Consider the following 27,365-nt stretch of genomic DNA (forward strand, 5'->3'; position numbering starts at 1 on the left):
TTCGTTTGTAATGAATCTTTCAGCTCAAGTATTCAATCCTAAGATTATTATATCCTCATGTGTAAATAATTTTCGGAATCCTTGGAAATATCCTAGTGGATTCAGCACCATCTCTCGGTCATTTACTAAACACCGAAATACATTCCTTGATTCGACCTATAATACCGACACCTTCGACTTCTGTTATTAACTTAGGTGCGCTTGACGAACTGCACCTTGTATGGTTTTGGAGTAAGCGTAATTCCAGGCAGGAGGACCATTGACGGAGACTCTTCTGCCGGAAGGACGATGCGAAAATGCTGCACGATCCGCACTAGGAACGAGAAGATGCAGGCACGGGCGAGAGCATCGCCCAGACAACGGCGTCTGCCCATGCCAAAGGGCATGAAGTACTCGTCCTTGAAGCACTTGCCAGCTGAATCAATAAACCTCTCTGGGCGGAACTCCAGGGGATCCTTCCAATGCTCCTTATCGAGATGCACAGAACGAAGGCTAATAAGAATGGTGGTATTTTTTGGAATGTCGTAGCCACCCAGCTTTGTTGCCCACAGGGCTCTCCGTGGACCCGTAATGGGGGTGATGTGGAAAAAGCGCTGCACCTCCATTATAAAGGCATCCATGTAGTCAAAGGATTCCCGACGGCTCAAGTGAGGAAACGCATCCGTGCTGGCAGCAGCCACACTGGCGGTCACTTGGTTAAATAGCTTCTCCTGGACATCCGAGCGCATAGCGAGCACCATCAAGGCCAGGTTGATCGTATTGCTTGTGGTCTGGGAGCCTGCAATGAAGAAGTCCAGTATGGTCATCACCAGCTGCGTCTCATTGAAACTGCTGCTCTCGCCGCCAGCACTGCGATCCTTCATCTCCTGGAGGTAGGCATAGATAAGATCGCTCTCAGCCGGCGACGGATCCTTCGCCAGCTGCCTTCGGTGTTCCTCGATGGTGTCCATAAAAAAGCCGTACAGCTCCGTGTTCAGTTGCTGAATAAGATTGTAGCCAGTGCGATCGGGGGCCACGTGGCGCAGCCAGGGAAACTGGGCCAGCAGACCACCGCAGATGTCAAAGAGTTTGGAACGTCGATTCATCAGGTCGAGTAGCCGCTGCAGGGTCCCATCCTCCTGACTGGCAATTCTCTTTCCAGCAATCAGACACCACAGTACATTGAGTACGGTCTGCGCCAGCCAAGTGACCGGCTCGATCGGTTGCTCCTCGGTGCGTTCCAGTTGTCCAAGCAACTCCTCCGCCTCCAGTTCTATGTGATGCTCCATCTGGCTGCGCCCGTAGCCCACGTTGCGCATCTGCTTCATGGCAAAGTGGCGATGCTCGTACCAAAGCTGTCCGTCCGTACAGGTGATTCCCTTCCTGGTTCCCATGGTTCGCAGACGCAGAAAAAAGTTATCCGGTCGCCCCTCGAACACCTCCTGCAGCTGCACTTCCTTCACCATCTCGTGGCCAAGAGCAACCACCACGTATTCGCGGCCCAGCTTCAGACCCACTAGGTCACTCCGGAAGTCATTTGCCCAGCGTTCGAACAGGATATGCTGGCCGCCCACAGCACTAGCTTCCTTGCGGAACTGTCAACATAATATTGGAATGAAAGAGCAATCATATACTTCATGATTTTGAGAATGGGTACATAGGATTTTAGATATTGATGTTCATTGAAAGCACTAGATAATTAAGTCTGCGGTTTTAGTCAAAACGAGACTTTTTGATTTGTTCAATTGGTTATTCTAATAATATTGGTTACTTTGGTGTCCCTTACCTGTAATGTGTTTCCTAGCCATGGCACAAATCGAGGACCTGTTTTAATAATGAAATTGATAAATATAGTTTTAAATATTTTGATTCTGAGTAAGAGAGTTTCACACGGAATAAGACCGCCAATTCAATCAAATCGACTTAGGTAGGTATCAAATTACTAATCTAATCGGCTGCAAAAGAAATCTGTTAGTTAGCAAACTACCGAAACGAAAGTGAAAACTCTATCTTGAAATCAAACCACTTAGTTATTAACTATAAATACGTAATCAAAATCAATTTCATAACTTTTATAAGTTCGTAGGTCTTAAATGGTCAAATTGAGACCGCTTTTCTTTAGGTGAAGAAAATTCCCTTAGAGATGGCAAATTAATTTATCCCCATTTTGAATTGCAAAAATGTCGGAATTGCAATTAATAAAAGTCTGCCTATATACAGGAATGACAGCTATTACGCCCATATTCGAAATCCTAATGCAAATCCAGAGCTGCATTGGTAAGTGGAATAAATCAGCCTGGCCCTTGTTACTGGCTAATTCAGACCAGTTAGGCCAGGTGTCAGGAATATGTGACGATTTTATCAATAAGATATGTATATTAGCATTCAAAACGTGTGTCGTCTGGTTCCCCACCGACTTGCCACCTATGCCTCCGATCACCTCACCATTACGAGTTGCTAATGAGCTGACCATTTGGTCGTGGGGCAGGTCGTATGTGTGCCTGTCGAGCCTACCTAGAGTTCAAATACAAATATTTATATTTCATAACAATATGGTTATTAAGGAGAAAATAATGTGGTCAAGAGAATGTCTCAATTATTTCTCTAATATTATAAATAACTGGATAGTTTTGAAAGGCAAACTGCAAACCACGATAAATAAAATTGGTTAAGTTATTCTACGAATTTTGTAAGAAGTCTATCGTTTCCTTGAGCACAGTAGAAACTTCTTATCTTCATTTGGGTTTCCAGGAAAAGCTATAGCTTGCACATAATCCCAAGTGTAGGACAGGAACACCTCACCTGGGGGAAAGTTCTTGGGACGCCGCACCGAACTGATGAGTGAATAAATCACGAAACCAATTAGAATCGCGCACAGAAATATGAGGGCACTCATTTCAATATATTCTTTATATGACCACCGAAAAACGAAACCGTAGTGCAAGCAAGGCTTTTGTCCAATTAAACGGCTACTTGAGGGGAGCCAAAGCGTCAGAGCGTTCGTACGCCGCGGCAGCTCTATGCCAACTGATTCCGAATCCGAATCTAACGAGCGAGAGAGGCATACTCATACCCATAACCATACCCAGACCCAGACAAACCCACGCGCCTGTGCTGCCGCCTTTCCATGTGGGTCTATTGATAGTGCAAGCAAAAAAAGTCGAGTGAAACGAAAAACGGGCGAAAAAGCCCGTCTCAGTTGATAAGTCAAATACACACATGTCGGTACATATGTACACATGATCCACACCATTTACCATAAGTAGTTATGTGTCCGAAGAAATTCGAGCACCGATCACGTCCAAAACGTGCTTGGCTAAGAACTATTTGATGTTTATAATTTACGGCGACCGCTCCAGTCGACAATTCCAATTGCCAGAAAGCAATGTTGAGACCTTGATTGGCTGAAACTAGATTGTTCCCACGATAGCAATGTTCTTATCTAGGCGAATCTCTTTTTTAAGTTGTCCGTTAATTTAATTGATGCGGTACAAAAATGATGGGCTTATCAATAAGTAGAGTTTGTACATCGAATATGGAATTTCAACCGCCGGCGCCAGCAACTCGATGCGGATGAAGATCTTTGGAGTGTATACAAATATTGGATTGTAGTAGAATAAATAAAAGTAATGTTCCCAATAGGAACGTTCGTGTGCCTTATAAGAAGACGGAATTCTTTGCGATTATATATTCAATCTCGCTCGTCCAGGGATTCTTGAAGGACCGCCACTCGCTCTGCAACTGAATGTAGCTGTTGTCCTTACACCGGAAGCGGTAGACCTGCGTGGTGACCTTTTCCGGCACCTGCATCACCATCTTGTGGGACTCCATCAGCGCGGCGATGTCTTCGTTGTGGAAGTACTCGTAGAAGCTGGTACCAAGGATCTCCTGCGGCAGGAAGCCGATCACGAGTGTGGCACTGCAAAACAATGTTAGTCGAATCTTCAGGACAATTAAAGCCCTTTATGGGACCTACCGCTGGTCGATGAAGAGGAATTTGCCTTCGCCGGAGTGGCGCGAGATGAAGAGCACATGCCGAATGTTCGGGTGATTGTCCAGCGAAGCGGGTACTGTAGAATTACGGACGTTGGGGGGAATGCGACCTATTGCCACAAGGCAAGATAGATTCGTTGTCTGCTCGTCACTGTCGCCGTCCTGATCCTCGTCCTTGATGGGTGTCCAGGACTTAAGGTAACCCGTGCACTGGATAACCCGGTACTTATGGCCCGTACTTAGTCTGGACTTGCGCTTCGTGGAGCTTCTAGAGCTGGAGGACGTATCAGACTCCTCCTTGATCTGGTTGTTGTTGGCGGTGCGCAGCTTCATGCGGCAGAAGAAGGAGCGCCGCGCTCCGGGACACAGGCGGCACAAGCTTTGTGGAACGTCGGTCTTAACGGGTAACATGGCTGCAGGTGATAAAATAAGGGTAAATCTATAGTAACATATTGAATCACACATATTCGCAGGCCACTTACTCTTCGCATCGATAAGTCTTTCCCGGGGACACTGCTCCAATGAGGATAGCTGCTCCTTAACCTTACCAATGTCCTTCGGATGCAGAACGTCGAACCAGCTCTGACCCAGCAGATCCGCTTGGGTGCTGTTCAGCACACTAGACACCGAATCGGAAACGTACAGGATACGTCCTCGGTCACAACCCACCACGAAAAGGAATCCCTCCGAGGCCTGCAGGATGATCATCTTGAGCTCTTGGTCGGACAAGAAACTCGGCCGGTAATCAGATCCGTTGAATGGATGCAAACTGCCGCTGCCACGGATCCCTCGCAGATGCTGCACCGCCATCCGGAGCACTGTCAGCTTGTCCAGCTTCCGCTGCATCGCAAAGCACATGGGAATCATGGAGGATAGCTCGTTGATGTACGTGTTCATCTTGTCTCGACGCCGCTTCTCGATCTCGCTGTGATTTTGCCTAAATGATATATGATATAATGGTAAAATTTGAAATACATACGAGTATGCATGCAGATATCTGATTATAAAGACTAATTAACTTATCCAAATAATCATTTGTTCTTTTTGAACCAACATCTCGAAAAAATTCGAAGTTCTTTAAGTCGGATAAATGGATATGGAATACGTTAATTGTGAAAAAGTTTTCCGTACTTGCGATTTTCATCCGAGGTTCTGGCCGACTTCTCCTCGTCGTAGTTGTCATCTTCGATCTCCTCCAGATTTTCGCTAAACCGAAAGCAACCAAGAATGGATTAGAAAACAACCCCGATATTTAATCAACCAGTGGGCGGGTTTCCCGTCTAACGGGCGTCAACTGTTGCTTCCTCTTCTGTTCCCTTCACACCCACACACACACCTGGCCAGCTTGTGTGCGTGTGTGTGTGCGGGTTTTCGCGAATGTGCATTCGTGTGGGTGCTTAACGCACACACGGACAGCTAGTTTTTATGTAATGTGTGTAATTTGCAATGCACTTTTCCAGTGAAACTCACCAAAATTCCTGCGCATCCATTGCCAATCAGTAACGATTTCTTATATCGCCTTAAGCTCTTTCCGACGAAGACTTCTGTTTTGTTTGTTTACTAACATCAACGTCCCAATAAGAACATTTAAAACGGAAGTGTGTGCAGGCCAACAATTTGTTGGAAGCTTTTCCTGCATCTTCAGCTTCGAAGCTCTAGTGTGAACGTGGCTGGAAAATATACCAGCCACTTTCAAAAGAATACCAAAAAAAACATGCTCTTCCCTTAAATATACTATTTGGCGCCAATTAGCAACGGTATACTAACATACAAATTTGAAACTCTTTAGAATCAATTTTCGTTTTTTTGTTTTAGTTTATACAATCTAATATTATGGGTAAACATCAACACAAGTCGAAACAAACAACCAAACAATTAAATACTATTTATATTTGTTCCTTAATTTAATCACAGCTTAAATGTGATACATTTTATCCAAGCATATTGTTATGACCTGCATATAGCGATCCCAAAGACATCTAGTTTCCTGATCCCTGTAAAGCATATGGAGTTGGTAATCAAAGAAGATACTTATTTCAACTAAACAAGATCTCACCTAGATATTTCCAGATCCAAAACGCTTTGCGTTATGGAAGACAAAAATTTGTTCACTTGCTCCCGGTTCCAGCCATTCTGACGCCAAGGGTCAATAAGCTTCTCACAGAGATCGACGAAAAGATCGCGTAGCTCCCGATTGCGATGCAAATTGCAGGCGATTGTGATCAGGGCCCGCCAATAAGAACTGCAAATCAAATTGGGCTGGTCAATGAAATGCTAAGATTATCGAGAAATAAATCCTTACCGAAAGTTTCCATCCAGTTCGTGAAAGGCACGCTCGAGAAGAACTGGTTTTAGGCGCATGCAGACGAGGCTAAATGCAAGGACTGAACTATATAATCGCTCTTTGGTAGTAGAAATAAATCTCACTGCTTAATCTCTTTTTCCTTATCGAGCAGACAGCGCAATTCCCGCAAATCCAAGAGAAATTCTTTGTCCATTTCGGTGTCATAGTACTCCGGTCCAGTGTGCTGCACTTAGTAAATTAGTGTTGCCAGGAATATGGAGATCTAAGCCATACCTGGTAAGTGTACGTCCAGTAGATCATGATGGCATGGGAGCAGGTCAACAAATCACTGAAGGTCAGGTATTGCAACTTCTTTTTGGTGGTTTCAAAACGCAGACAGGCCAGGAAAACAATGCAGGCATACTTTCTGTAAAAGCGAAAAGATTTGCATTTTGGAGAACGTTACATTCGCCCTTTTCCTACTTAGCCAGATCGGTGGATATGAAGAAATGTTGTTTAATATTGTTTGTCAACGTGCCCGGCATTTCCTCCACTGCTTTGAAAATACGTTTTACATTGTCAAATTGTCGGCTGATGAAGGGTTATAAAATACATATGTATATTATTCTCTCTCATGGAATTAAATCTACTCACCGAACCGATTTTAGCTTGACGCACGTCTTCTCGGCCACCTCGTCGAGGTCCTTGCGGTAGCGTGACGACAGCTTCTTGCCAAGAATTTCACGAGCCACCACATCGTCAATGGAATAGTACTTCTCGGTGATAAGGTCACGCATATGTGGCTCCAGCTGGAAGCAGGATTGCTCCATCAGCTTGGTGGGTGCGTTTAAGTAGAGTTCAATCAGTGAATAGGTGCGGTAATGATCCAGGACATCCGATGCAATCAGGTCGCTGGGGGCGCCCATGGAGTGGCCAAAACCCTTCTGTTTTAAATATGACACCGCCTCGCTGGCTGGAATTGGAAATCGAAGGAGTCATTTTATATGAAACAAGGTGACAGTCTGGAGAACAAAACTTACAGGAGAAGCCTTCGATCCATAGCTGATAAATTTCTGGATCGACGATTGTGTAATTACTTATAAATACATCCACATCGGCCTGAAAGCATTCAGTTTTATTATTTATTATTATTTTGGAACATCAGATAGTTACCATTTTATTTTTAGTGTGACCGTTTTCTGCCTTTGTATCCAATTGGTGTATCGAAATTTGTGTTAGTGATGAAACATTGGGTGGCTCATGCATTACCTCCTTTTTTATTTTTCATTAATTTAAAGCACTTCCGAGAAATATTTATTGTACAAGTTTTCATAAAATAAAAATATAATAATAATAAACATAAAAAATACAAATTTTTAAAGTAATGACACCATATTTGGTGTGATCCTGATTTGTAAGATCAAACCATAAGTTAAATTTTCAGAATTTAAATGCCCAAATATATGAAATAAGATACAAAACAACTAGCAGTAAAAGTTGCGATACTCAAAAACCAGAGGTGGGGCAAAGCTATCGAGCACGAAACGCGACCATCGATAGCGCCGATAGGAGGCGATAGCTGCAACGCGCATGACAACTCTAGTTATCATGAGGAAGAAGAGGAGGATATCAACTTTTTTAGTAAATTAGTAAAGTTTAAGCTTAAAAAATGTAAATTCCAATGAACCCCAAGCTGTAAATAGGACAATGCAACTAGAACGCGACCAACGCGCAATTTGCATGTGAGTCGTGGTGAGCGCGGGAAAAAACGCGGATCGCGGCGGCAGCAGCAACAACAACAACAGACCGTCCGTCGTCTCATCAGACGTCGAATAATATACATATATCGCAATATTCCAATTGCAAGTGGCAATTCGATGAACAATTCAAGTGCATTAATATCGTTGGCCCGAAGAATAAGTGAAAGTGAACTGGCATAACAATACTATGGAACAGGTTGACTCCTCCACCGAGCTGCACCTGAATAGGAAAGATCTGGCCGCGCTGGCCGAGGATGTTGTGAAAGAAGAGGTGATATTAGAAAGCCCCAGCCATCACCATCATCATCATCACCATCAGGTAAGAAAAAGGAGCAACAAACTGCTGCATAAGGCGGACATTTGGTTGTGGCTTTCCCATTCGCTTTTCCTTTGGCGGGGTGGTTTTGGTTCCAGACTCTGTGTGGTTCAGGTTCTATCTATTGAATCCGAAACTGAATCTGGCTCGAAAACCGCTCCGCTTCGCTCTGCGCAGTTGTGGAAAGTGGGTGGTGGGTGGTTGGGTTAGGTGGCCTGGGGGTGGCGCAACTTGCGCCCTACGAAACGCTCCGTGCGACCCACTGGGCCACAGGCATTCCCCGCTCGCCTTCTCGCCTCCACCCACTGCCACTTTACCTCCTCCTCCACCCACCGCATTTGTGGCGCACAAATGTTGTGTATACCGATTTTCATTTTTCCCATGCTGTGTTGTTTACTTACATTCGAATTTTCTTTCCCGATTCCTGTGCAAATCGCATTGAATTAAATCGCAAACGCCATTAATTGGCCGCTGGACACTCACCCACATACATGTGACGAACGTGGGAATATGTGCGCTATGGTAATGCAGTTGGACACCAAGGTTCGCATGGTCACATCCTCCTCCAACGACAACAGTGGTAGCGGCGGCGCCAGTGGCGGAACAAGCGGAGCGGGCGGAGGCAACGGCGGTGGCGGTGTAGTTTCGGTGCCCGTATCCCTGCCCATCGGTTCGATGATAACCGGCACCACCTTCAATGTGATCACGCCCGACCAGCTGCCCCACTTCAAGCCGATGCTGTGCGTCGACAACAATGGCTACCTGTCCGGCAGCACGGTCAGCATGGGCAACGATCTTAAGACGATCGTCATCCAGCAGCAGCAGACACAACCAGGCGGCGGCGGTGGTGGCGCCAATAATGCGGGCACCAATACGACCGCCACGAATACGATTGGACTGAACCACGATGGCTCCGGGAGCAACAATAGCCACGACAGCCTGGCCACCTTGGAGCATGCCGCGGGCGGAGCGAGTGGTGTTGGAGGTGGCGGCGGCGGAACGGGTGGTGGCTCCTCGGGCTGGTCGGAGAACCCGTCCACCCAGCACAATGAGGTCTTCCAGATCCGCTGCAAAACCACCTGCGCCGAGTTATACCGCAGCAAACTAGGGTCCGGCGGCCGTGGACGCTGTGTGAAGTACAAGGACAAGTGGCATACGCCCAGTGAATTTGAGAATGTGTGTGGCCGGGGTTCCAGCAAGGACTGGAAGCGGTCCATCAAGTACGGCGGCAAATCGCTGCAATCCCTCATCGACGAGGGTACGCTCACGCCGCACGCGACCAACTGCAGCTGCACGGTCTGTTGCGACGACGAAGCAGGTGAGTCAGGTGAGACGAACAAAAATTACTACACACTACCACTCCTGCATGGCGGACCAAGTTGGTCACTGGTCCGTCATGGCGTCCCAAGTGCAGGGCTCGCGCACAACCTGAATTCATAACACCACATATTATAAAATCCACCTGTTTTCTGTTTATGATAAATTGTTTTTTTGGAAGTATAGGATTTCAACAATTCCAAATGATTTAATATAATACCCAGCAAGGGCTTCTAAGGCCAAAAAGTTTCAATAAACACCATTAAAACTGAATTATTCTAACGTATAGAAAGAAGTCTGCAATATATATTCTCATTAAAAAAATACATTTTGTTTTAGCAACATTTCATAATAAATATAGATTAATAAGAAAGAACGTAGTAACTAGCAATAGCAAAATAGTTAACAATTTCGCGCTTGCTGATATGCAAACATATTGAGAGTACATCTCGCCAGTTAATTAAAAGCAATTTAAAATTGATTGCTCTTGACAACAAGTAATAATGTTTCTTTTTAAACTATTCGGACAGGACATTAGTTTCAAATGTCATTCTGATTTATTCTAATCACGTTAATCGGCCAATTCGGGTTTGTAAAGAAAACTAGTTGAGAACTGAGGGGAGCAAATAGTCCTTTCCAGGTAATATACATTTGAATCCTTTGTTATGTTTTCACCAGTTGTGCCGAGCCCAATATGCACCCCAACTGGAACCTAAGAAATACATTTGTTTAACCCCCTTACACGCTCATCTTGATTAGCTTCCGGCCCTGTCCGTCTCTTCACACCGTACAAGCGGCGGAAGCGGAATCAAACTGATCTCGATATGGAGTCTGGACCCAAACGCAAGCGTAACACCCATCATAGTAACAACAACAACAGTAATACCAATAACAACAACACGAGCGGGAGCGGCGCCAACAACTGTGTAGATGTAACTGCAGCTGTTGCTGCTGCAACAGCCAGCGTGGTGGACGAGAACAACATGTTCCTATCGGAAGAGAACATCACGTCCAAGGATGAGCCGTGGGCAGCGCTCAACGACAGCCTGGATACCTCCACCGAGCTGGTCGATCAATCGCAGATGGGCAACACCTACGAACGGGAAACGTTTGTGGTGAACATCAACGATGGATCCTCCATCGCCGTCCTGGACACCAGTCAGTCGATGAAGAACATCGAACACGTGTACTGCACCATGGTCAAGGCGACCAATGACTTTAAACGCCTGCTAAACGACATGAAGCAGTCCTATGAGCGTCGCCTCGAGGTTCTGCAAAAGGAGCGCGATGCAGCGGTCAGCGCGATGCGTGTCCAAGTGCACGCGGACATCGACGATCCAAATATTTCAGGCTCCCTGCACGGCAACGAGATCATTTCGGCTAAGAAGGTATGTTTTGGAAGTTTGCACTAGAGATAGGGCTAAGCCAATGAATATCGCACTTATATTACCAATTTCCAATAGTGCGCCAACTGCAACCGCGAAGCATTGGCCGAGTGCTCACTGTGTCGAAAGACGCCGTACTGCTCGGAGTTCTGCCAGCGAAAGGATTGGAATGCTCACCAGGTGGAGTGCACAAGGAATCCACAAACGACAACGCAGCAGGTCATGCTGTTGATCGACGATCAGTCCTAAGCAACGTAACGAATTGTACATACAAATTTTACTACTAATTAATACGATTATAGGAAGTTTCCCCTAAAGTCCTTGCAGATCGGTTCAGGTCATCCACCTGTAGTCCACTCCCACTCCTTCCCCCTCGACGCCCAAACCCCATTAGCAATCCAGCATCCTCTTAGACGTATGTCCTACATTAATGTAATTCTTAACGTACATATAACTATATAAATATATATACATTTTACTATTGAACGTAGGGCAAGCCAGCAAAGAAAAAAAAAACAAAAAACAAGCGAAACGAAAATAAAATTAATTAAAAAAAGAGTAAAATGTAGCAAGCGAAAATCAAAGCAAGTGCAAAGGCGTAGAGAATTAAGCTACAATATGAAAGTAAAGAGTAAAGAAAAACTAAACCGATTACTTGTAATTCAATTTAAATTAAATTAATTTAATAATAGTTGCAAAGCGCATAGCATAACTAACGAGAGACCCCAAACTACCAACCACCCCGTTCCTCGCGCCCCATACAAAACACACAATCGACAGTGAAAAAGAACTAGATAAAACCTAAGCAAAGATACAAAATTTCTGAAGCTACCATACATATTCGTCGATGTATACACTTTTCATTAGACTGTAAGCGCATAGTTAAACTTTTAACATTATACCATTATAATTTTATGGATACTACTGCCCGTTACAAGCATCCAATAAAGATTTCAAACAAACAAGCTAAATAAATCAACAGTACGAAGTAAACGCAATCCGAATTCCAATTACAAACTTACAAACATACATATATGCCCGCACAGTAAACGAACCGAAATGTAAACATATAGCTGAAGATTGAAAATGGACAACTTACAGTTTATTAGCTGTGTGTAAATGTGTCTCGAAGGGTTTTCCCCGTTCTCCCGTTTGTAAAGTTTTTGCCTACGCCCCCAGCTGATGTAACAATTCTTATAGTCTGTAGTCTCCATATGCTAATACATTTATATATGTAGTATATAATAAACAACTAGCTATATATTCCGATTCACGCACACGCCCGACACGTACACAGCGAGAAACCACAAGCGACACACACAAAATCGTCACTCAGGCGACAATCGCTGATGAAAACAAGTTAGTTTCGATTTTCAGGCTACCGCCTGACCAAATCAATTTGAAATCTTTATTTTCATGTCTGTAATGGTTTCGGATGTTGCACTCAATTAAAACCATACCACGTTATTCACATACACTGCAAAAAAATGCAATCAACGCCCACTCACACACAACACAAATCAAAAAACGAACGCAAGTGCAGCTAGGGGAATATCGAGAGAAGTGCAGATGAAAAGATCGACAAAATATATACATACATTTAAATGTACAAAGCCAACGTTTGTGTCGTGTTACTTTTTGCTTTCTTCATGCTTCCTTATTTTAAAAATATATGCATATATTGTATGTTGTATTGCGCCAAATACAATACCTTCCAATGGTTCCAAAGGTTGAAGATCAATCATCGCATCCATTGTACACACCACATGCTGTTACACTACTGGAAATTTAAGTTGAGGGGCGTTTTATGTTTCAAATGGAAATAGGAAGAAGTGCCCAACGATAATATCCACAGAGTTAGATTTCATTGACCATATCCACTTCATAGAAATCCCGAACAGAGTGATGCGTGATCCGTAGAAAAGTGGCTGGACTAGAACTCCTGTAAGTACTGCACTCTTTACCAAGACCGAGTCCAAATAAAAGCATGTAATTGTTAGTTATTATGCACATGTTTCATTTATTATTGCATTTCATGTTGCTGTGTGTAGCATTATTATCGAATTATCAGTATGCTTACTATTATTGTATTCTATTACCAAAAATAATTTCTTAAAACTTGTTTACTCGTTTAATTTATTTATAGGTATATTATCAATTATTTTAAGTTTGCATTCTGCAACTGCTCGGGGTAGAGTGTTTGCTATGTAATTAGATTTATACTTGCCAGCGGTAACTCGGTAACTTGTTCAATAATTCACTTCTTGCTACAATTACTTGGAACTCAAAACTGCAGCGGAAAGCATTGTTTTTAAATCTATATTCGTTTCCGTGGGCGCGGGCATGGGTGGGGGAGGTGTGCATAGAACGAAACCGATATTTAAACATAGTTTTGTTTATTTTGATGTCTAGATTAGCGTTTGTTGCTATTGGCATTAGTAACTAATTTGTGTGATAGATTTTCGATTCGGGTTGCGATTGCCTTTTGTGTGGTTTAAGGTTTACTATGTATTAAGACTTTGTTTCTTAATAAATTGATACAAAACATATACGTACATTTAACGTGCCTAAAAGTTATAACATTTTTAATTTGCTAAATAATAAATTTATGGGTATTTTGCTGCTGCCCAATAAGTAAACAATATATATATATATAAAGAATTGCCGAATGGGTCCTTAATATGGGGATCTGGTTTACAAACACAACGTTTATCCGGTTAAGATAGGGACTGAACAAAGCCAATGGAAGGACATTTGAGGATTAGTATAGCGTTTAACCTAACCCGAGGCGCGGGCCACGCTCTAAGAAAGACTTTTTTACATACAATACATCGTTTGTTCGCGCTATCATATTCTTCTTTTTGTTTGGAATCACAAATGTTAGCTAGTATTTAAATACACATGTAGGTAAGACATTTAAAAAGGAAAATTGGGGATTTCGTTTAGCGTGGATAATGCTCTTGGTGGTGATGGTGTTAGAGAGACGACGGCTGTGGTGGTGATAAAATGGGTGGCAAAGTGCGGCAACCTTCAAGCTGCTACTGCTACTGCTCCAGTTCTCGTACTGGATTCACTCCAAATTTCGCACCTCGAATCGCTTGTACGTGTAGTTGATAAATACCCAGTCCTTCGCAATCTCACCGCCCTGCGGTATCGGCGCCGATGCTGCAAAGGATGCACGTTAGTCTCCTGCTCGTCTCTTTGGTATATACAGTATACTTACGTATCTCCAGCGACACATCGGGAAACTCGTCGAAATTGGACGTATCGTCGATTGAGCGCACCTCGACGGGTATGGCCGCGGGACGCTCACGTATGTGCTCCCAGTCAACTCCCCGGAAGAACGGCACGGACTTCAGATCCTCGAGACCGCGCTGGGAACCCAAACGGCGATCGGCCTCGCAGCAAAAGTTGATGATCGTCTCCTTGGCCTCCTCCGAAATGGGGATCTCTGGGGGAAATATCAGCGTCTCGCGCCAGTTCATCACCTTGCGGTAGGTGTCCTGGGGATTGTCCGAGCAGAATGGAGGATAGCCCATCAGCATTTCGTACATGATGACGCCCAGGGACCACCAGTCGCAGGCGGGTCCGTAGCCAGTCTGCAGGAATACTTCTGGTGCAATATAGTCCGGCGTTCCCACGGTACTGTAGGCAAGGGCGCGTCGGTTTCGCTTCCACGACTCGGCACGTCGTTTAGAGTCCATCGGACTGCAGGATAAGCTAGTTTATTTAATAACTTAAAGTTTGGATTGTTTTACTTCTTACCTGGCACAAGTGCCAATAAAATCGGATGGTTTCGCTTGCGACAAGTCCCGATAAAAATCTGTCCGATGCGACTTCTTTAAGCCAGTGCAAAGTCCGAAGTCAGAGAGCTAAAATAATAATGACATTTTAGTTGAGAACCATCCCAATTATTTGGATGCCCACTTACCTTCAGATGCCCTCGCGCATCTAGCAGCAAGTTATCGGGCTTAATGTCCCTGTGTATGAAACCGAGCTTGTGAATAGAATCGATCGCCAATGCCGTCTCACTGATATAGAACTGTGTGCCCTCCTCGGATAGCGTGTCCTTCTTCATCAAAAGCGTCATCATATCACCACCAGGCAAGAACTCCATTATTAAATATAAATTGACCGGATCCTGTGTGAGGATAATTCAAAAACACGTATGTACATATGTATATTGCTTCTGTTAATATCTTCTTAAAAACGCAATGCATTCCATTGAATCCATTGTACTTATATTCATAGTACAATAATCCCAATGTGTCTCCAATGCAGAAGTAGCTTATTAAACATTATTATTATTTAACTTAAGATAAATGGCGGTTCGGTGAAGGCAGGTTCGCCTGTGGCAAGAACTTTCACCGAGCAAAAGTGGACGAAAGAGAACCGAGAAAAAAACAACAAAGGCGGCCCACGCAGAGAAAGAGCGAGGAAGCGAGAGAGAAAGAGAGACGTGACCATATGATTGGCAAGGCGCTTTTGGCATTTGCAGTTGTATTGGTTTATTGATTTTTTGTCCGTGTTTTAACACAATTCTTTTGTTATGTGCGCTGCTGCCCGCCCTTCACCCTTCACCCTTTCTTCCACCCACCCTTTATCATCATTGTTTTCGTTGTAACGGACGTTCGTCACTCACCTGGAAACTGTAGTACATCTTGACCACCCACTGATGATCGGCCTCGACCAGGACATCGCGCTCGGCGCGTACGTGGGCCACCTGCTCTTTTTCCAGCATGTCTGCTTTGCGCAGCACCTTCATGGCGTACACATGTCCAGTGTCCTTTTTCTGCACAAGACGCACCTCACCGAACGCGCCGCGTCCGATGACTTTGAGGGCCTCAAAGTCCTCCACACCGAGGCGCAATCGCTTCAGCCGGAGATACTCAGTCTCCTTTTGGGCATGCTGCAGCCGCTTCTCCTGGCGCTGCGCCTCCGATAGGCTTTCGTCCTTCAGCTGCGCCTCCAGCTTCGCGAGGCGCTGCTTTCGCTCGCCATACTGCGTCACCAGGTTGCTGTAGTAGTTCTCCAACGTCACCTTGGCCTTGGTGGCCTTGTCCAGTGTGTGGTCGCTGAATCTGATCGAGGCACCGTCCGCGTCCTGCGTTCTGCTGCTCATCATCTAAGCTGGGGGTTTTGTCCTGGTCACCTCGGTCCTGTTTGGGGTTCGTGTGTGTGCTGCCTGCTATGTCGGTGCGTGTGCGTGTGTGTGGTGAGGAGTTATGCACTTGCCAATGCACACACACTGCTTTCTTCGCCCGTTTCTTGCCTTTTTCCTATGTAATTTGTTGAAATTCCTCCCTCTGCTTCTTCTTCTTCAAGAGCCATTCGCATTTTGCATCCCCAACAAAGCAAAGTTGGCTGCACTCCTGTGGGGCTATCGATAGCTAATCGATTGGTTTTAAAATTTTAGTGCTTTGGTTCGCTGCTGGTGATGACAGTTGAGCTTTCACCGCCATTTGTAGCATTTCATATTACTGAAATTGTGTTCTTAACATGGGATTTTTAGTTCAAATTAATGAAATATTCATTTTATCGAAATGTACTGTAAGAAAGTGTATAATAACACATGACTTTTATTATGTTTTCGGAAGTTATAGCTTTAACCTTTTAGCTTTATTCTCGCCAAAAATGTTTACTCCATAAATGGGCATCACTGCCATCTGTCCAATTAGTAAATAAATGGAACTAACCGACTTGGGATAGATTTTCCCATGTTAGGCGTATATCAATCAGTTGCCTTTGTTAATCTGGCCACTAGGTGCCTGTGACAGTTCAAGACAATGAGCAAAGCCAGCTAATAATGGCCCGCATTACCAGTTTTCTGGACTTGGATCCCCGTTCTATTTTGTACATCTTTAAACTTCTGAGCTTGGAGGACCAGTTGCACTTGGCGCGCTGCTGTCGCCTTTTTAGGGACGCCTTTCTTCACCTGCATCGGCACCATTTCCAGGAAGTCATTGACAAAGAGACGAGTCTAAGGACTCTGGAGGATTGGCGCACCCTTCTGTGGCTCTGTGGCAGTCGCATCCGTACCGTGGAATCCCACTTTGACGATGATCACCCGCTGCAGCTGCTCCCGATGATCAGCAGAGACTGCTACCGACTGAAGGCCATCTCCATATACAATGCAACAGTGGCCCGGGTGCAACCGTATTTGTTGCGGATGAGCTCCCTGGAAAAGGTGCACGTGCGCAATTATAAAAGCACCAGCAAAGATCTAATAAAAGCCATACGGATACACCTTCCCCGGGTGAACAGTCTGAGCTTGGAGAGCTTTGAACGCAAGGAGTGTAAGAACTGTTTTATGTTCATTTGAGCAAAACAATCATCTAATTGTATCTCCCTTTACAGTACAAGAAGTACGTCACTTTAGCGAGATGCTGGAACTTGGCTTGTACGACGAGGTAACCGCCTCGGAATTCGTAACAATTGTGAAACCCATGAGGAAGCTACGATGCCTTCAGCTACGCAACGCCAAACGCTTTCTGACTACCAGCAATCTCAAGATGCTGGCCACCAACTGCCTCCAGCTGGAAAAGCTGACGTTCAATGACTGCGAGGCCGATCTGTTGGTCCTGTCGCAGTTTGCGAACCTCAAGTACTTGCAAATATACTGCTCGGAGGACATGAAGACGCGCCTCTTCAAGGCACTGGCCAAAGGCCACTGCTCCACCCAGTTGGAATACCTCATTCTGCAACGCAAACGCTGGATTGACGAGGAGCAGGCGCAGTACATAAGTGCTTTGAAGGGTCTTCGATGGCTGGTCTGCAAGCCTCGGGACGATATGTGCGTTCGCCACTTGGCAGAGTTGAGTCGGTTAGAGTGCCTTTCCATACAGTCCGCTCGAGAAATAGGAGAAACGCAGCTCTCCCTTTTGGTGGCGAACAATGAGCGGCTTCGGTATCTGAACATCTGCTATTGCCTGGGCATCACAGACGCCTTCGTCTTGGACACTCTGGGTAGCTTATCTAAACGCTTAGTTCATCAACCCCTAGAGCTATTTGCAGCGGCCACTGACATCAGACATGACATCATAGAGCGGGTGAGTAATATAATGCTATGCGCGCATATACTCAAGAGTCCTTTTGCTAATTTGACACTGTTTCGTTTTTAGCTGCCACTCGAGTTTCCCCTGAAAATGCTCTGCTTGCACTTTGAGTGCAGCGATGGAATGACCAGCGGCGAACACTTTTATGCCGATGAGCCGGAATTCGATCGCCAAGCCGTATGAGGCCTTATTCGTTCCACAACGAGTGTTTCTTCAATCATTACCAAAAATATAACGTTAATTATTAAATCTTTATACGCAGCTTTATTCGTGATCTTACCACTTGGAGTGGTATTTCTTTTGTTATTGCACAACGATGTATTCAACTTTTTCTCTACATAAATAAACTACTTTATCCTAATTAAAGTGATGTATATGATAAGCACGATAAAATTAATATTGTAAACTGGTTTACAATCATTCAACATGTCATGGTTCAAATTCGATTGCAGCTGCAAGTTCCCTCGCGGGATGCTATCGAACTATCGATGGCTCATCGCATCTTTTCGTCCCACCACTATATATTTTGATTTGTTGTTGGGTTGGAGAACAGAGGAAATCTAAAATTTGCTGAGAAAATCTGTTTGTAAAACGCTACTAGAGGGCCGCGAAGATGCTGTCCATGCTGCAGGAGAAGCGTCCGCTGAAGCGCACCCGTCTGGGTCCGCCGGACATATATCCGCAGGACGCAAAGCAGCGCGAGGACGAGCTGACGCCCACGAATGTGAAACACGGATTCACGACGACGCCACCGCTGTCCGATGAATTCGGTACGGCCCACAACTCGAATGTGAACGCCAGCAAAGTGAGTGCATTTTTCAGCGGCGTCCTGGCCAAGAAGGAGGAGCTGATGACCCTGCCGGACACGGGTCGCAAGAAGCAGCAGATCAACTGCAAGGACAACTTCTGGCCCGTGTCGCCGCGTCGCAAGTGCACCGTGGACGCCTGGTTCAAGGACCTCGCCGGAAACAAACCACTGCTAAGCCTGGCCAAACGGGCGCCCTCGTTCAACAAGAAAGAGGAGATCTTCATCACACTGTGCGAGAACCAGGTGAACATGCAGCGCGCCACCTGGTTCATCAAGCTGAGTGCCGCCTATACCCTTAGCTTCACCGAGTCCAAGAACAAGAAGCGTTCCATTTACGATCCGGCTGCCGAATGGACCGGCAACATGATCAAGTTCATGAAAGAGCTGCTCCCTAAGCTCCAAGAGTATTATCAGCAGAGTGAGTCCTTTAAACGTATAACCTATCAGTTCCCTTATTCAACTCGTTCGTTTTAGGCCACGACAAGTCCACTTCGAATGGCACTACTTCCGGAAACCTGACTGCCGCTGGAAATGGTCCCGCCAGCAATGGAAACTCTGGCAACACCTCTATTAACTCCTCCACCGGCAACAATGCTCCCGCGAACGTGATCCCCGTACCCAGCATGGCCAGTCCACTGCCACCGATTCACAGTCCAGCTAATGGCCAACAGGGAGCTCCTGGCGGAGGAGTGAATTCTGTCAGTGTCATGCCGCCGACAGGAAGCCTAGGAGGAGTAGTCGGCGGGCCGGGGTCTTCAGTGGTAGGAGGCGCAGCTGGTGCCGGAGCTGCAGTGCCACCAGGCTCTACAATTTCCGGAATTGGAAGCCAGTTCGAAGACAGTCGCAATGCGCTTAAGTATTGGAAATACTGCCACCAATTGAGCAAGTACATGTACGAAGAATCACTTTTGGACCGACAGGAATTTCTGAACTGGATCCTCGACCTTTTGGACAAGATGCGCACCCAGGCAAGCTTCGACGAACCTTTAAAAAAACTGGTGCTCAGCTTTGCCCTTCAGTACATGCACGACTTCGTCCAGTCGGAGCGTCTTTGCCGAAAGATGGCCTACATAGTGTCCAAAAAATTGGCTCAGTTGCTGAACACTGTCGTAGAACAACAGCCCATCAAAGAGTTGGAAGACCAGAAGCTGCAACAAGATCCCTATGAGCTGGCAATTCAGGAACAAATGAGTTGTCCCCATCATCGGGATATAGTTCTGTACTTAAGCACGATCCTACAGATCATCACAATCGAATGCCCCACAGCACTGGTCTGGAGTGGAATAGCCGCACACCGAGCACCCTCCTCGCTGTTGGGTAGTCCCCTAGACCATTTGCCGTTAGCGCCTTCAGTTCTGCCGATGCCCACGCGCTGTCCTCGAACCAACCAGGAGATCCGACGTCAACTGCGGGCCGCCGAGTCGGACATCGTACTGCGCACACAGCATGCAGAGCAGCGCTGGTTTGCAGCCAAGTGGCTGAGTGCCGGCAAGAATCAATACACCAGTGTGCTGGCCACACTGGACCACTTGGACACGCACTGCTTCGATCGCATGGAACACAATAATAGTATTGATACCCTATACGCTCAAATATTTCCCAGCCCAAGCGCCAGTCGCAGGCGGGAAGAGGATCAGGTGGAACCTCGTCCGCCTTACGAACCCAAACAAGACAAGGACACGGTTCGCATTCTATGCGAGTGGGCCGTGTCGGGGCAGCGATGGGGAGAACACAGAGCCATGGTGGTGGCCATTCTGCTGGACAAGCGCCAGATAGACGTGACAAGCACGCCAGCGGATCAGCTGTCCAGTGATAAGGATGACAAGGACTCGCTGGCCTCGGGCGCCGGTTTAATTGATGGCCTTCCTGTGTTTCAGCACGTGCTGATGCACTTCCTCGACCACGACGCTCCCGTCCTGGATGAACATGTGAGCAGTCCCCAGCAGCGCACTGAATTTACCAACCTGGTTCAGCTGTTTAGTGCATTAATTCGCCACGATGTCTTTTCGCACAACGCCTACATGCACACGCTAATTTCACGTGGAGATCTGCTGCTGGAGTCGGTGTTGGTGATCAAATCAGGGACGACAGCCACAAAAACATCGCCTCCACCTCCAGCTCCACCTCCAACGACGACGCATGGTTTCGATGATGACGGATTCGGCGGGGGCCTGGACTTCAAGCATAACGAATTTGATGATTCGAATGTGGACGACGATTTGGACAAACTAGTGCAAAATATTAAGGAAAAAGGACAACAACACGAAGCTCCCGACAGTCCCAAGATCGGTCCTCCAGGCGATGGAGAAACCAACCCTGGCGGTAGCATATCGCGGCACTACGTGTACACCAAGCACTTTCCGATCCCGCAGGATGATCCCAGCATGAGCAGTTACAGCAGTGAAAGCAACCAGCGCTACATCCTGCTGTTCGGAGTCGGCAAAGAGAGGGATGAGAAGAAGCATGCGGTCAAGAAGATGTCCAAGGAAATTGGCAAGCTTTTTACTAAAAAGTTTAGCATAGATGTGGCCGCGGCCGGTCATGTTAAGAAGCACTCGCGCAACGAGTTCAACTTCGAAGCTACCACGTCAAAGTGCCAGCAGATGGCTTATTTCGACCAGCACGTGGTCACCGCTCAGTGTGCGGCTAATGTCCTGGAACAGCTGAACGGATTCGCCTTAGGGAACAACAACTACCTTCCGGTGCAGGAGCACGTGGCGTTCCTCTTTGATCTGATGGAGCTAGCTCTTAATATCTACAGTCTTTTGGAGCTGTGCGATAGTCTGTTGAAAGAGCTGCCTGAGGTGGAGCACCAGTTGCAGCTGAAGAAGTCAAACCTAGTGCGAGGTTACACCACTTCACTCGCCCTCTACATTGTCAGCATTTTGCGGCGCTACCACAGTTGCCTGCTTCTTTCACCGGAGCAAACGCTGTCGGTTTTTGAGGGAGTCTGTCGTACCATTCGACACGTGTCGAATCCAAGCGAGTGCACTTCGGCGGAGCGCTGCATCATTGCCTACCTGAGCGACCTACACGAGTCCTGCGTTTTGCTCCAAGGAAAAGAACAATCCACGGAGTACTACCAGCAGTTGCAATGCATCAAACGGTTTAAGGACATTTTCAACACTCCAGAGCAGCTTGGGTGAGTTTGGATCGCAATTCAGTCCCCAAAGTATCTTAAAACGAATATTCCCTTTTTATTAAGCCTACCTCCGCAAGGTTACAACCCACAGTTGTTGCAGGAGCTGTTTATGGCCCCCCGCCGCGGTGGTAAACTGGATCCTCACTGGCTGGGAACATTGCACGAGTCGCCGGCTAATGTGTACAGTTTCGTGTCCAATGCTTTGATAGCCGTGTGCAGAGAGACAGACAACGAGCGACTGAACGATGTGGCCCTCGCATGTGCTGAACTGACCGCCAGCTGCAACGTCCTGTCTGAGGAATGGATATACGCTCTGCAGAGCCTGTGCAGCGGCAGTAAAAGTCCGCGTTATCCGCACCTGGGCGGACAGGTCGACATTGGCCAGGTTAAAACTCACAACGCCCTGGCCGTGTTCGTGTGCATTTTGGTGGCCAGGCACTGCTTCTCACTAGCGGACTTTGTAAGTAAGTTCGCCCTGCCCACGCTGGCCCGATCGGTAAGCGCTGGTGGAGCCGAACTGACCGTAGATGCAGAGGCGGGTGCTCGTCTCACTTGTCACCTGGTGCTGAAGCTGTTCAAGACTTTGGAGATTCCGCAACCTGGTATGTACTCGGTAAGCACTTCCCCAAATCCACTGCACGCTGTGGGGAACGACTTTAGCATTCGACTGAGCTGCGATCGTCATCTGCTGGTGGGTGCCCATAAGACCATTCCCATAGCCGCAGTGCTTGCCGTGCTCAAGGCCATTCTCATTGTTGTGGACAATGCGGCGCTGAAAACACCATTGGCTTCTGGCAGCGGCTCCTCCTCCGGTGGATTGGGCGGCGCTTTTGGAAGCGGCAAGCGTAGTGGCTTTAATACACCTGTTCATCCAGGAAGCACACCCAAGAGCAACGAGCAACGACCGGCTGATCTCAGCCAGATCCTGGGCACCAGCGATTTACAGTTGGGTAGTAGTTTAACAAGCGAACCCGAAGCCCTGCAGCAGCCATCAGTCGGAGGAATGGAGCAGATCTCGCTGTTGGAGTTCGCCCAAGCGGTGCTCAAGCAGATCTGCGCCCAGGAACACGTTCTTGAAAGGTGCCTAAAAAATGCAGAGCAGCTCTGCGACATGATAATTGACGAAATGCTGACCGCGAAACAGGCACAGCGGGTTCTGCACATGATCTGCTATCCGGAAGCTGAGTTTAACATCATCTCCGAGCTGGATCAGCGCTCAATGATCGTGCGCATATTAGAGAATCTCGGACAGTGGACACTGCGTATCTCGTGGCTGGATCTGCAGCTTATGTACCGCCAATCGCTGAGCAACAACGCGGAGCTAAATGTTTGGCTTGACACAGTGGCGCGCGCCGCTATCGACGTCTTTCACATGGAGGAAGTTGTCCTGCCGGGTGCCTTGAAGGCGACCCACAAGCCCAAACCGTCCACCTGGCTAGTGGCCCCACTCATCGCTAAGTTAACACCAGCAGTGCAGGGCAGGATTCTTCGAGTGGCTGGTCAGGTTCTCGAGAGTATGAACTATTTCTCCAAGGTGTCGAAGTCCGATTGCAATAGCTCGGGCAGTGGTGATGAGCGCGAAAAGAGCAACAGCTGCCACAGTAGCAATAGCTATGGTATGGGCGGCGTGCCCGCACGCAACAAGAAGATGCCGCTTAATTACCAGCCTTTCCTGGGTCTCATCCTAACTTGCCTGAAAGGCCAGGACGAGTACAAAGAAAACTTACTGGTCTCCCTCTATGCCCAGTTATCACAATGTCTGCAGTCCTTTGCTGAGGTGAGTCGCAATCAAATCTCTCAATCTTCAAAGTTAAACCTAATATTAATATGACACCTTTAAGCTGGATACAATCGGTGGTGTTGATGAGCCGCAGGCACGCGAAGAGATCCTTGATGCCCTTCAGTTGCGCTTTTCGCTGGTGGGCGGCATGTTCGAGGCTATCCAAAAGAACAGTACTCCCACCACCGACTGGGCCATTCTTTTGGCTCAATTGGTTTGCCAGGGCGTAGTGGACCTCAGCTGCAACCGGGAGCTGTTCACCACCGTGGTGGACATGTTGGCCACATTGGTGCATTCAACGCTGGTCTCTGATGAAGAGAGGCACTATATGAACCTGATGAAGAAGCTAAAGAAGGAAATTGGAGAGAAGAACAACGCCTCCATTCGGGTTATTCGGCAGCTTCTACCAATTTACAAGCAGCCCACTGAGGTGGGTAGCTAATCTTAAACTAGATGAGCTTTAAAACTAAATGGTATTTTTTTTCTTAGGTGATTGCCTGCGAACACTCTGGAATGGACACCAAGGGCAACAAGATCTGCGATATAGACAAAAAGCAACTTCGCATTTCGGACAAACAGCGCATCAGCGTGTGGGACATCCTTGAGGGTCACAAGAACCCGGCTCCTCTGTCCTGGGTGTGGTTCGGTGCAGTTAAGCTGGAGCGGAAGCCCCTCACTTACGAAGAAGCTCACCGCAACCTGAAGTATCACACGCACAGTCTGGTCAAGCCCAGTAGTTACTACTATGAGCCGTTGCCACTGCCTCCCGAAGACATCGAGCCTGTTCCTGAGAAAATTTGCATAGTAAGTCGATTTTGAATTTGGATCTCGCTTTGCCGCTTTCTAAATGCATTGTTTCTATTTCGTAGAAGGATGAAATGAAGGCGGATACGCCTTCGTCGGTGGATCAGTCGCCAAGCGCTGTCGTGGGCGGCACTGGAAGAGGTCGCGGCAAGGGAACGACCACGCGGAAACGCAAGCCTAAGAACCCGAAAACGCCACCCGTCGTTAATACTCAGCAACAGCAGCCTCAGCTGGCACCTCAGCCTCAACAGCCGCAGAATGTGCAACAACAGCAGATGCAACAGCAGCAACAGCAACAGCAGCACATGCAACAGCAGCAGATGCAGCCCAACCAAATGAGCCAGATGCCCATGAATATGCCGGTAAAAGAAATTTGCTTTTGTAAATAGTCGAGTTGTTGAGCTTTTAAATTCAATCGTTCATAAATTATTAAATTCAATCATATCACTAGCTTTGCCTTATGAAGGAATCAAAGCAAGCCACTAATAGCAACATGATGGCAGAAAAATTCGAAAGTTGTAAAATTGTTATCCAGATTTTCTTAACCTTTTTCGGTGCGAAACCATTCTTCTATTACCCTCGACTTTAAAATGTAACATAACATCTTTTCCACAGATGAACATGCAGCAGTTTGCACCCAATCCGAACAACATGATGCAGCAGAACGCCATGTTGCAACAGCAGCAGCAGATGCAGCAAATGGGCAACAATCCGCTGCAGCAGCAGCTGAATGTGGGCGGTGGCAACGGGCAGCAAAATCCCCAGATGAACTTCATGCAGCAGGGACCAGGAGGCGGTGGAGCCGGACCGCAGGGTATGCCTGGCCAGCAGCAACAGTGGCACAATGCGCCGCAGCAGCAGCAGCCGCCACAACCATACCACAACCAATACGCTCCGCATCAGCAGAACATGCAGTGTAAGTCGAATGTTTGATATTTTCTATGGTTCAAGATTGTAATCCTAGTCACATACCATTTCAGCAAATCGCATCGAGCGTCCGTCCTTGAACGCCAACTCCAAGCAGGCGCTATCACAGATGCTTCGTCAGCGTCAACCATTCCAGCAGCAGCAAGCGCAACAGGGTCCAGGGGGCGGTTTCAATCCGATGCAGCAGCAACCACAGCCTTCGCAACAACAGCCCGGTCCTCAGCAGCAGATAAACCCCAACCAAATGCGGCAACAACAAATGAATCCCCAGCAAAATCCTCAGTCTGTAGCTGCTTTCAACGCCATGCAACAGCAGCAGCAGAACGCCCAGCAGCAGCAGATGAATCCCAACCAGCAGCAGCAGCAGCAGTTTATGCGCGGCGGCAACATGCGACCAGGCATGGCGCCCAACCAGATGAATCAGATGAACATGGGAGGTCAAGGCATGCCACAGAATCCCATGATGCAGCAACAGATCCCACAGAATATGGTGGGCATGGTCAACGCGAATGCCAACCAAATGATGCAGAGCGGTGGGGCTCAGGGAGGCAACGGTGTGGGCGTTGGTGTAGGCGTCGGTGTTGGCGGCGCCGGGAACAATCCCAACATGGGCATGGGAGGCATGCCTCAGCAAGGCATGATGCAGCAGCAGCCACAGCAACAGCCACAACAGCAGGTGCAGTTCCAGAACTTCCAGAATCAGTACCAGCAGCAGCAACAGCAGGGTATGCAGCAACAGGGCGGTGGAGCAGGCGTCGGAGTGGGCATGGCGCCCAATCAACAGCAACAGCAGCAGGCCAACATGATGAGCAACTTCAATCCGCAGATGCAGCAGGCGAATCGAAACAATCCCGACTTTATGGCGGCCGCCGCGGTTGCCCAGCAGCAGCAACAACAGCAGCAGCAGCGCGTTGTTCCCGGTGGAATGATGGCCGGCAACCGGAACCAGTACATGAACCAAGCGCCCAACGTAACCATGTCCAACATGATGGGTCCGGTGCCGGGTGGCGTCGTCGGCCAGGTGCCTCCGTACGCCCGTCAGCAATCGGCGGGAGGCGGCAAACCCGGCGTCCTGAACACCCAGCAACAGTTCCAGCAGCAGCAGCAACAGCAGCTGAGGCACCAGCAAATGATGCAGATGCAGGGCATGGGTGGTGGGGCAGGCGGAGGAATGGGAGCCGGGCCACAGCAGGCAGGTGGTGCCGTTGGTGGTGGCGGCGGAGGCGGAATGGTGCCGCAGCAGCAGAGCATGAACCAGCAACAAACGCCGAACCTGGTGGCTCAGCTCCAGCGGCAGAACATGATGGGCCAGCAGCAGTATCAACCTCCACCGTACTAGATCGAAGACACTTCTTAGTCGTAAGCCAATTCCTAATCATTTATTTATCAGATGTATTTGCAATAAACGTACATTCAAAACAAACTGCATTGTTTTATCAAAATATTACAAAAGTTTAAAATAGCTACAATAATAATTATAAAAACTAAAATGAAATATAAATCCTTTGATATTCTTGTTATAATAGGTTGTTTTGAATACTTTACTTTGTACTTTGAATACTTTATAAAAAGTGTTACAGTGATCGGATTTAGTTCAAATATGCGCCGTTTTGTTCGATAATCTGTTTCCATCTAGACGGCAACTTCATAATACCCTCCTCGTAGAAGTCCCCCTCCTTATTTGCGAAGAACTCGGACAGCCACTTTTCACAAGCCCCTTTTGAGTTCAACTTTACACCACCAAGGGCATTCGCCATGGACAGGAACAGGTGGTAATCACTTGGCGCTATGTCCGGACTATATGGTGGATGCGAT

General features: G+C 47.1%; 7 protein-coding genes across 9 annotated transcripts; 3 read left to right on the forward strand and 4 right to left on the reverse strand.

The window, feature by feature from the left end:
* Nucleotides 1-2: 2 nt before the first annotated feature.
* Nucleotides 3-2,875, reverse strand: LOC6545550 (probable cytochrome P450 305a1). Its single transcript, XM_001973353.3, has 3 exons — nucleotides 2,782-2,875; nucleotides 1,766-1,803; nucleotides 3-1,574 (listed from the first exon to the last, which is right to left on the reverse strand). Exons 1-3 carry the CDS (start codon nucleotides 2,873-2,875, stop codon nucleotides 192-194), a joined length of 1,515 nt encoding a protein of 504 aa, XP_001973389.1. The 3' UTR covers nucleotides 3-191.
* A 559-nt stretch (nucleotides 2,876-3,434) lies between these two features.
* LOC6545551 (protein cycle) lies at nucleotides 3,435-5,638 on the reverse strand. The gene is made up of 5 exons (XM_001973354.3): nucleotides 5,443-5,638; nucleotides 5,104-5,178; nucleotides 4,455-4,909; nucleotides 3,956-4,385; nucleotides 3,435-3,898 (listed from the first exon to the last, which is right to left on the reverse strand). The coding sequence occupies exons 1-5, from the start codon at nucleotides 5,460-5,462 to the stop codon at nucleotides 3,637-3,639; spliced, it is 1,242 nt and encodes a 413-aa protein (XP_001973390.1). The 5' UTR covers nucleotides 5,463-5,638; the 3' UTR covers nucleotides 3,435-3,636.
* Nucleotides 5,639-5,767: 129 nt separating this feature from the next.
* Nucleotides 5,768-7,528, reverse strand: LOC6545552 (acidic fibroblast growth factor intracellular-binding protein). Its single transcript, XM_001973355.3, has 9 exons — nucleotides 7,430-7,528; nucleotides 7,297-7,375; nucleotides 6,911-7,229; nucleotides 6,740-6,847; nucleotides 6,551-6,683; nucleotides 6,400-6,500; nucleotides 6,275-6,343; nucleotides 6,029-6,214; nucleotides 5,768-5,966 (listed from the first exon to the last, which is right to left on the reverse strand). Exons 1-9 carry the CDS (start codon nucleotides 7,520-7,522, stop codon nucleotides 5,888-5,890), a joined length of 1,167 nt encoding a protein of 388 aa, XP_001973391.3. The 5' UTR covers nucleotides 7,523-7,528; the 3' UTR covers nucleotides 5,768-5,887.
* A 269-nt stretch (nucleotides 7,529-7,797) lies between these two features.
* LOC6545553 (deformed epidermal autoregulatory factor 1) lies at nucleotides 7,798-12,689 on the forward strand. Of its 2 annotated transcripts, none has more exons than XM_015158602.2 (4): nucleotides 7,798-8,335; nucleotides 8,864-9,659; nucleotides 10,409-11,037; nucleotides 11,113-12,689. In XM_015158602.2, exons 1-4 carry the CDS (start codon nucleotides 8,204-8,206, stop codon nucleotides 11,281-11,283), a joined length of 1,728 nt encoding a protein of 575 aa, XP_015014088.1. In that variant the 5' UTR covers nucleotides 7,798-8,203; the 3' UTR covers nucleotides 11,284-12,689. The 2 variants fall into 2 exon arrangements, with proteins under 2 accessions (XP_015014088.1, XP_001973392.1); XM_001973356.3 differs by having other exon boundaries at nucleotides 8,864-9,650.
* A 338-nt stretch (nucleotides 12,690-13,027) lies between these two features.
* LOC6545854 (serine/threonine-protein kinase tricorner) lies at nucleotides 13,028-16,423 on the reverse strand. Of its 2 annotated transcripts, none has more exons than XM_026976606.1 (5): nucleotides 15,677-16,423; nucleotides 14,966-15,175; nucleotides 14,800-14,906; nucleotides 14,258-14,754; nucleotides 13,028-14,199 (listed from the first exon to the last, which is right to left on the reverse strand). In XM_026976606.1, exons 1-5 carry the CDS (start codon nucleotides 16,157-16,159, stop codon nucleotides 14,105-14,107), a joined length of 1,392 nt encoding a protein of 463 aa, XP_026832407.1. In that variant the 5' UTR covers nucleotides 16,160-16,423; the 3' UTR covers nucleotides 13,028-14,104. The 2 variants fall into 2 exon arrangements, with proteins under 2 accessions (XP_026832407.1, XP_001973393.1); XM_001973357.3 differs by having other exon boundaries at nucleotides 13,178-14,199; nucleotides 14,258-14,742.
* A 257-nt stretch (nucleotides 16,424-16,680) lies between these two features.
* On the forward strand, nucleotides 16,681-18,344 carry LOC6545855. The gene is made up of 3 exons (XM_001973358.3): nucleotides 16,681-17,330; nucleotides 17,392-18,083; nucleotides 18,156-18,344. The coding sequence occupies exons 1-3, from the start codon at nucleotides 16,841-16,843 to the stop codon at nucleotides 18,270-18,272; spliced, it is 1,299 nt and encodes a 432-aa protein (XP_001973394.1). The 5' UTR covers nucleotides 16,681-16,840; the 3' UTR covers nucleotides 18,273-18,344.
* A 241-nt stretch (nucleotides 18,345-18,585) lies between these two features.
* LOC6545856 (mediator of RNA polymerase II transcription subunit 12) lies at nucleotides 18,586-26,970 on the forward strand. The gene is made up of 8 exons (XM_001973359.3): nucleotides 18,586-19,315; nucleotides 19,372-22,039; nucleotides 22,103-23,816; nucleotides 23,881-24,249; nucleotides 24,309-24,623; nucleotides 24,689-24,985; nucleotides 25,239-25,539; nucleotides 25,604-26,970. Exons 1-8 carry the CDS (start codon nucleotides 18,703-18,705, stop codon nucleotides 26,887-26,889), a joined length of 7,563 nt encoding a protein of 2,520 aa, XP_001973395.1. The 5' UTR covers nucleotides 18,586-18,702; the 3' UTR covers nucleotides 26,890-26,970.
* Nucleotides 26,971-27,365: the final 395 nt, after the last annotated feature.

This window comes from Drosophila erecta, unplaced genomic scaffold, assembly GCF_003286155.1.
Source record: "Drosophila erecta strain 14021-0224.00,06,07 unplaced genomic scaffold, DereRS2 tig00000021-arrow-pilon, whole genome shotgun sequence".
Lineage (NCBI taxonomy): Eukaryota > Metazoa > Arthropoda > Insecta > Diptera > Drosophilidae > Drosophila > Drosophila erecta.

Bases quoted from the DNA above. Each gene is read 5' to 3' on its own strand.
- LOC6545550 (XM_001973353.3), bottom strand. From the start codon at position 2,875: ATGAGTGCCCTCATATTTCTGTGCGCGATTCTAATTGGTTTCGTGATT. The intron at 1,804-2,781 runs GTGAGGTGTTCC...TTATTAAAACAG, and splicing joins TCCCAAGAACTTTCCCCCAG to GTCCTCGATTTGTGCCATGG. The intron at 1,575-1,765 runs GTAAGGGACACC...TTATGTTGACAG, and splicing joins GGCTAGGAAACACATTACAG to TTCCGCAAGGAAGCTAGTGC.
- LOC6545551 (XM_001973354.3), bottom strand. From the start codon at position 5,462: ATGGATGCGCAGGAATTTTG. The intron at 5,179-5,442 runs GTGAGTTTCACT...CTTTCGGTTTAG, and splicing joins ATGGATGCGCAGGAATTTTG to CGAAAATCTGGAGGAGATCG. The intron at 4,910-5,103 runs GTACGGAAAACT...TATATCATTTAG, and splicing joins ACCTCGGATGAAAATCGCAA to GCAAAATCACAGCGAGATCG.
- LOC6545552 (XM_001973355.3), bottom strand. From the start codon at position 7,522: ATGCATGAGCCACCCAATGTTTCATCACTAACACAAATTTCGATACAC. The intron at 7,376-7,429 runs GTAACTATCTGA...GAATGCTTTCAG, and splicing joins GTCACACTAAAAATAAAATG to GCCGATGTGGATGTATTTAT. The intron at 6,501-6,550 runs GTATGGCTTAGA...TACTAAGTGCAG, and splicing joins ACTGGACGTACACTTACCAG to CACACTGGACCGGAGTACTA.
- LOC6545553 (XM_015158602.2), top strand. From the start codon at position 8,204: ATGGAACAGGTTGACTCCTCCACCGAGCTGCACCTGAATAGGAAAGAT. The intron at 9,660-10,408 runs GTGAGACGAACA...CATCTTGATTAG, and splicing joins CGACGAAGCAGGTGAGTCAG to CTTCCGGCCCTGTCCGTCTC. The intron at 11,038-11,112 runs GTATGTTTTGGA...AATTTCCAATAG, and splicing joins AGATCATTTCGGCTAAGAAG to TGCGCCAACTGCAACCGCGA.
- LOC6545854 (XM_026976606.1), bottom strand. From the start codon at position 16,159: ATGATGAGCAGCAGAACGCAGGACGCGGACGGTGCCTCGATCAGATTC. The intron at 15,176-15,676 runs GTGAGTGACGAA...ATCCTCACACAG, and splicing joins AGATGTACTACAGTTTCCAG to GATCCGGTCAATTTATATTT. The intron at 14,907-14,965 runs GTAAGTGGGCAT...TTATTATTTTAG, and splicing joins ATGCGCGAGGGCATCTGAAG to CTCTCTGACTTCGGACTTTG.
- LOC6545855 (XM_001973358.3), top strand. From the start codon at position 16,841: ATGGCCCGCATTACCAGTTTTCTGGACTTGGATCCCCGTTCTATTTTG. The intron at 17,331-17,391 runs GTAAGAACTGTT...CTCCCTTTACAG, and splicing joins GAGCTTTGAACGCAAGGAGT to TACAAGAAGTACGTCACTTT. The intron at 18,084-18,155 runs GTGAGTAATATA...TTTCGTTTTTAG, and splicing joins GACATGACATCATAGAGCGG to CTGCCACTCGAGTTTCCCCT.
- LOC6545856 (XM_001973359.3), top strand. From the start codon at position 18,703: ATGCTGTCCATGCTGCAGGAGAAGCGTCCGCTGAAGCGCACCCGTCTG. The intron at 24,624-24,688 runs GTAAGTCGATTT...TCTATTTCGTAG, and splicing joins TTCCTGAGAAAATTTGCATA to AAGGATGAAATGAAGGCGGA. The intron at 24,986-25,238 runs GTAAAAGAAATT...TCTTTTCCACAG, and splicing joins AGATGCCCATGAATATGCCG to ATGAACATGCAGCAGTTTGC.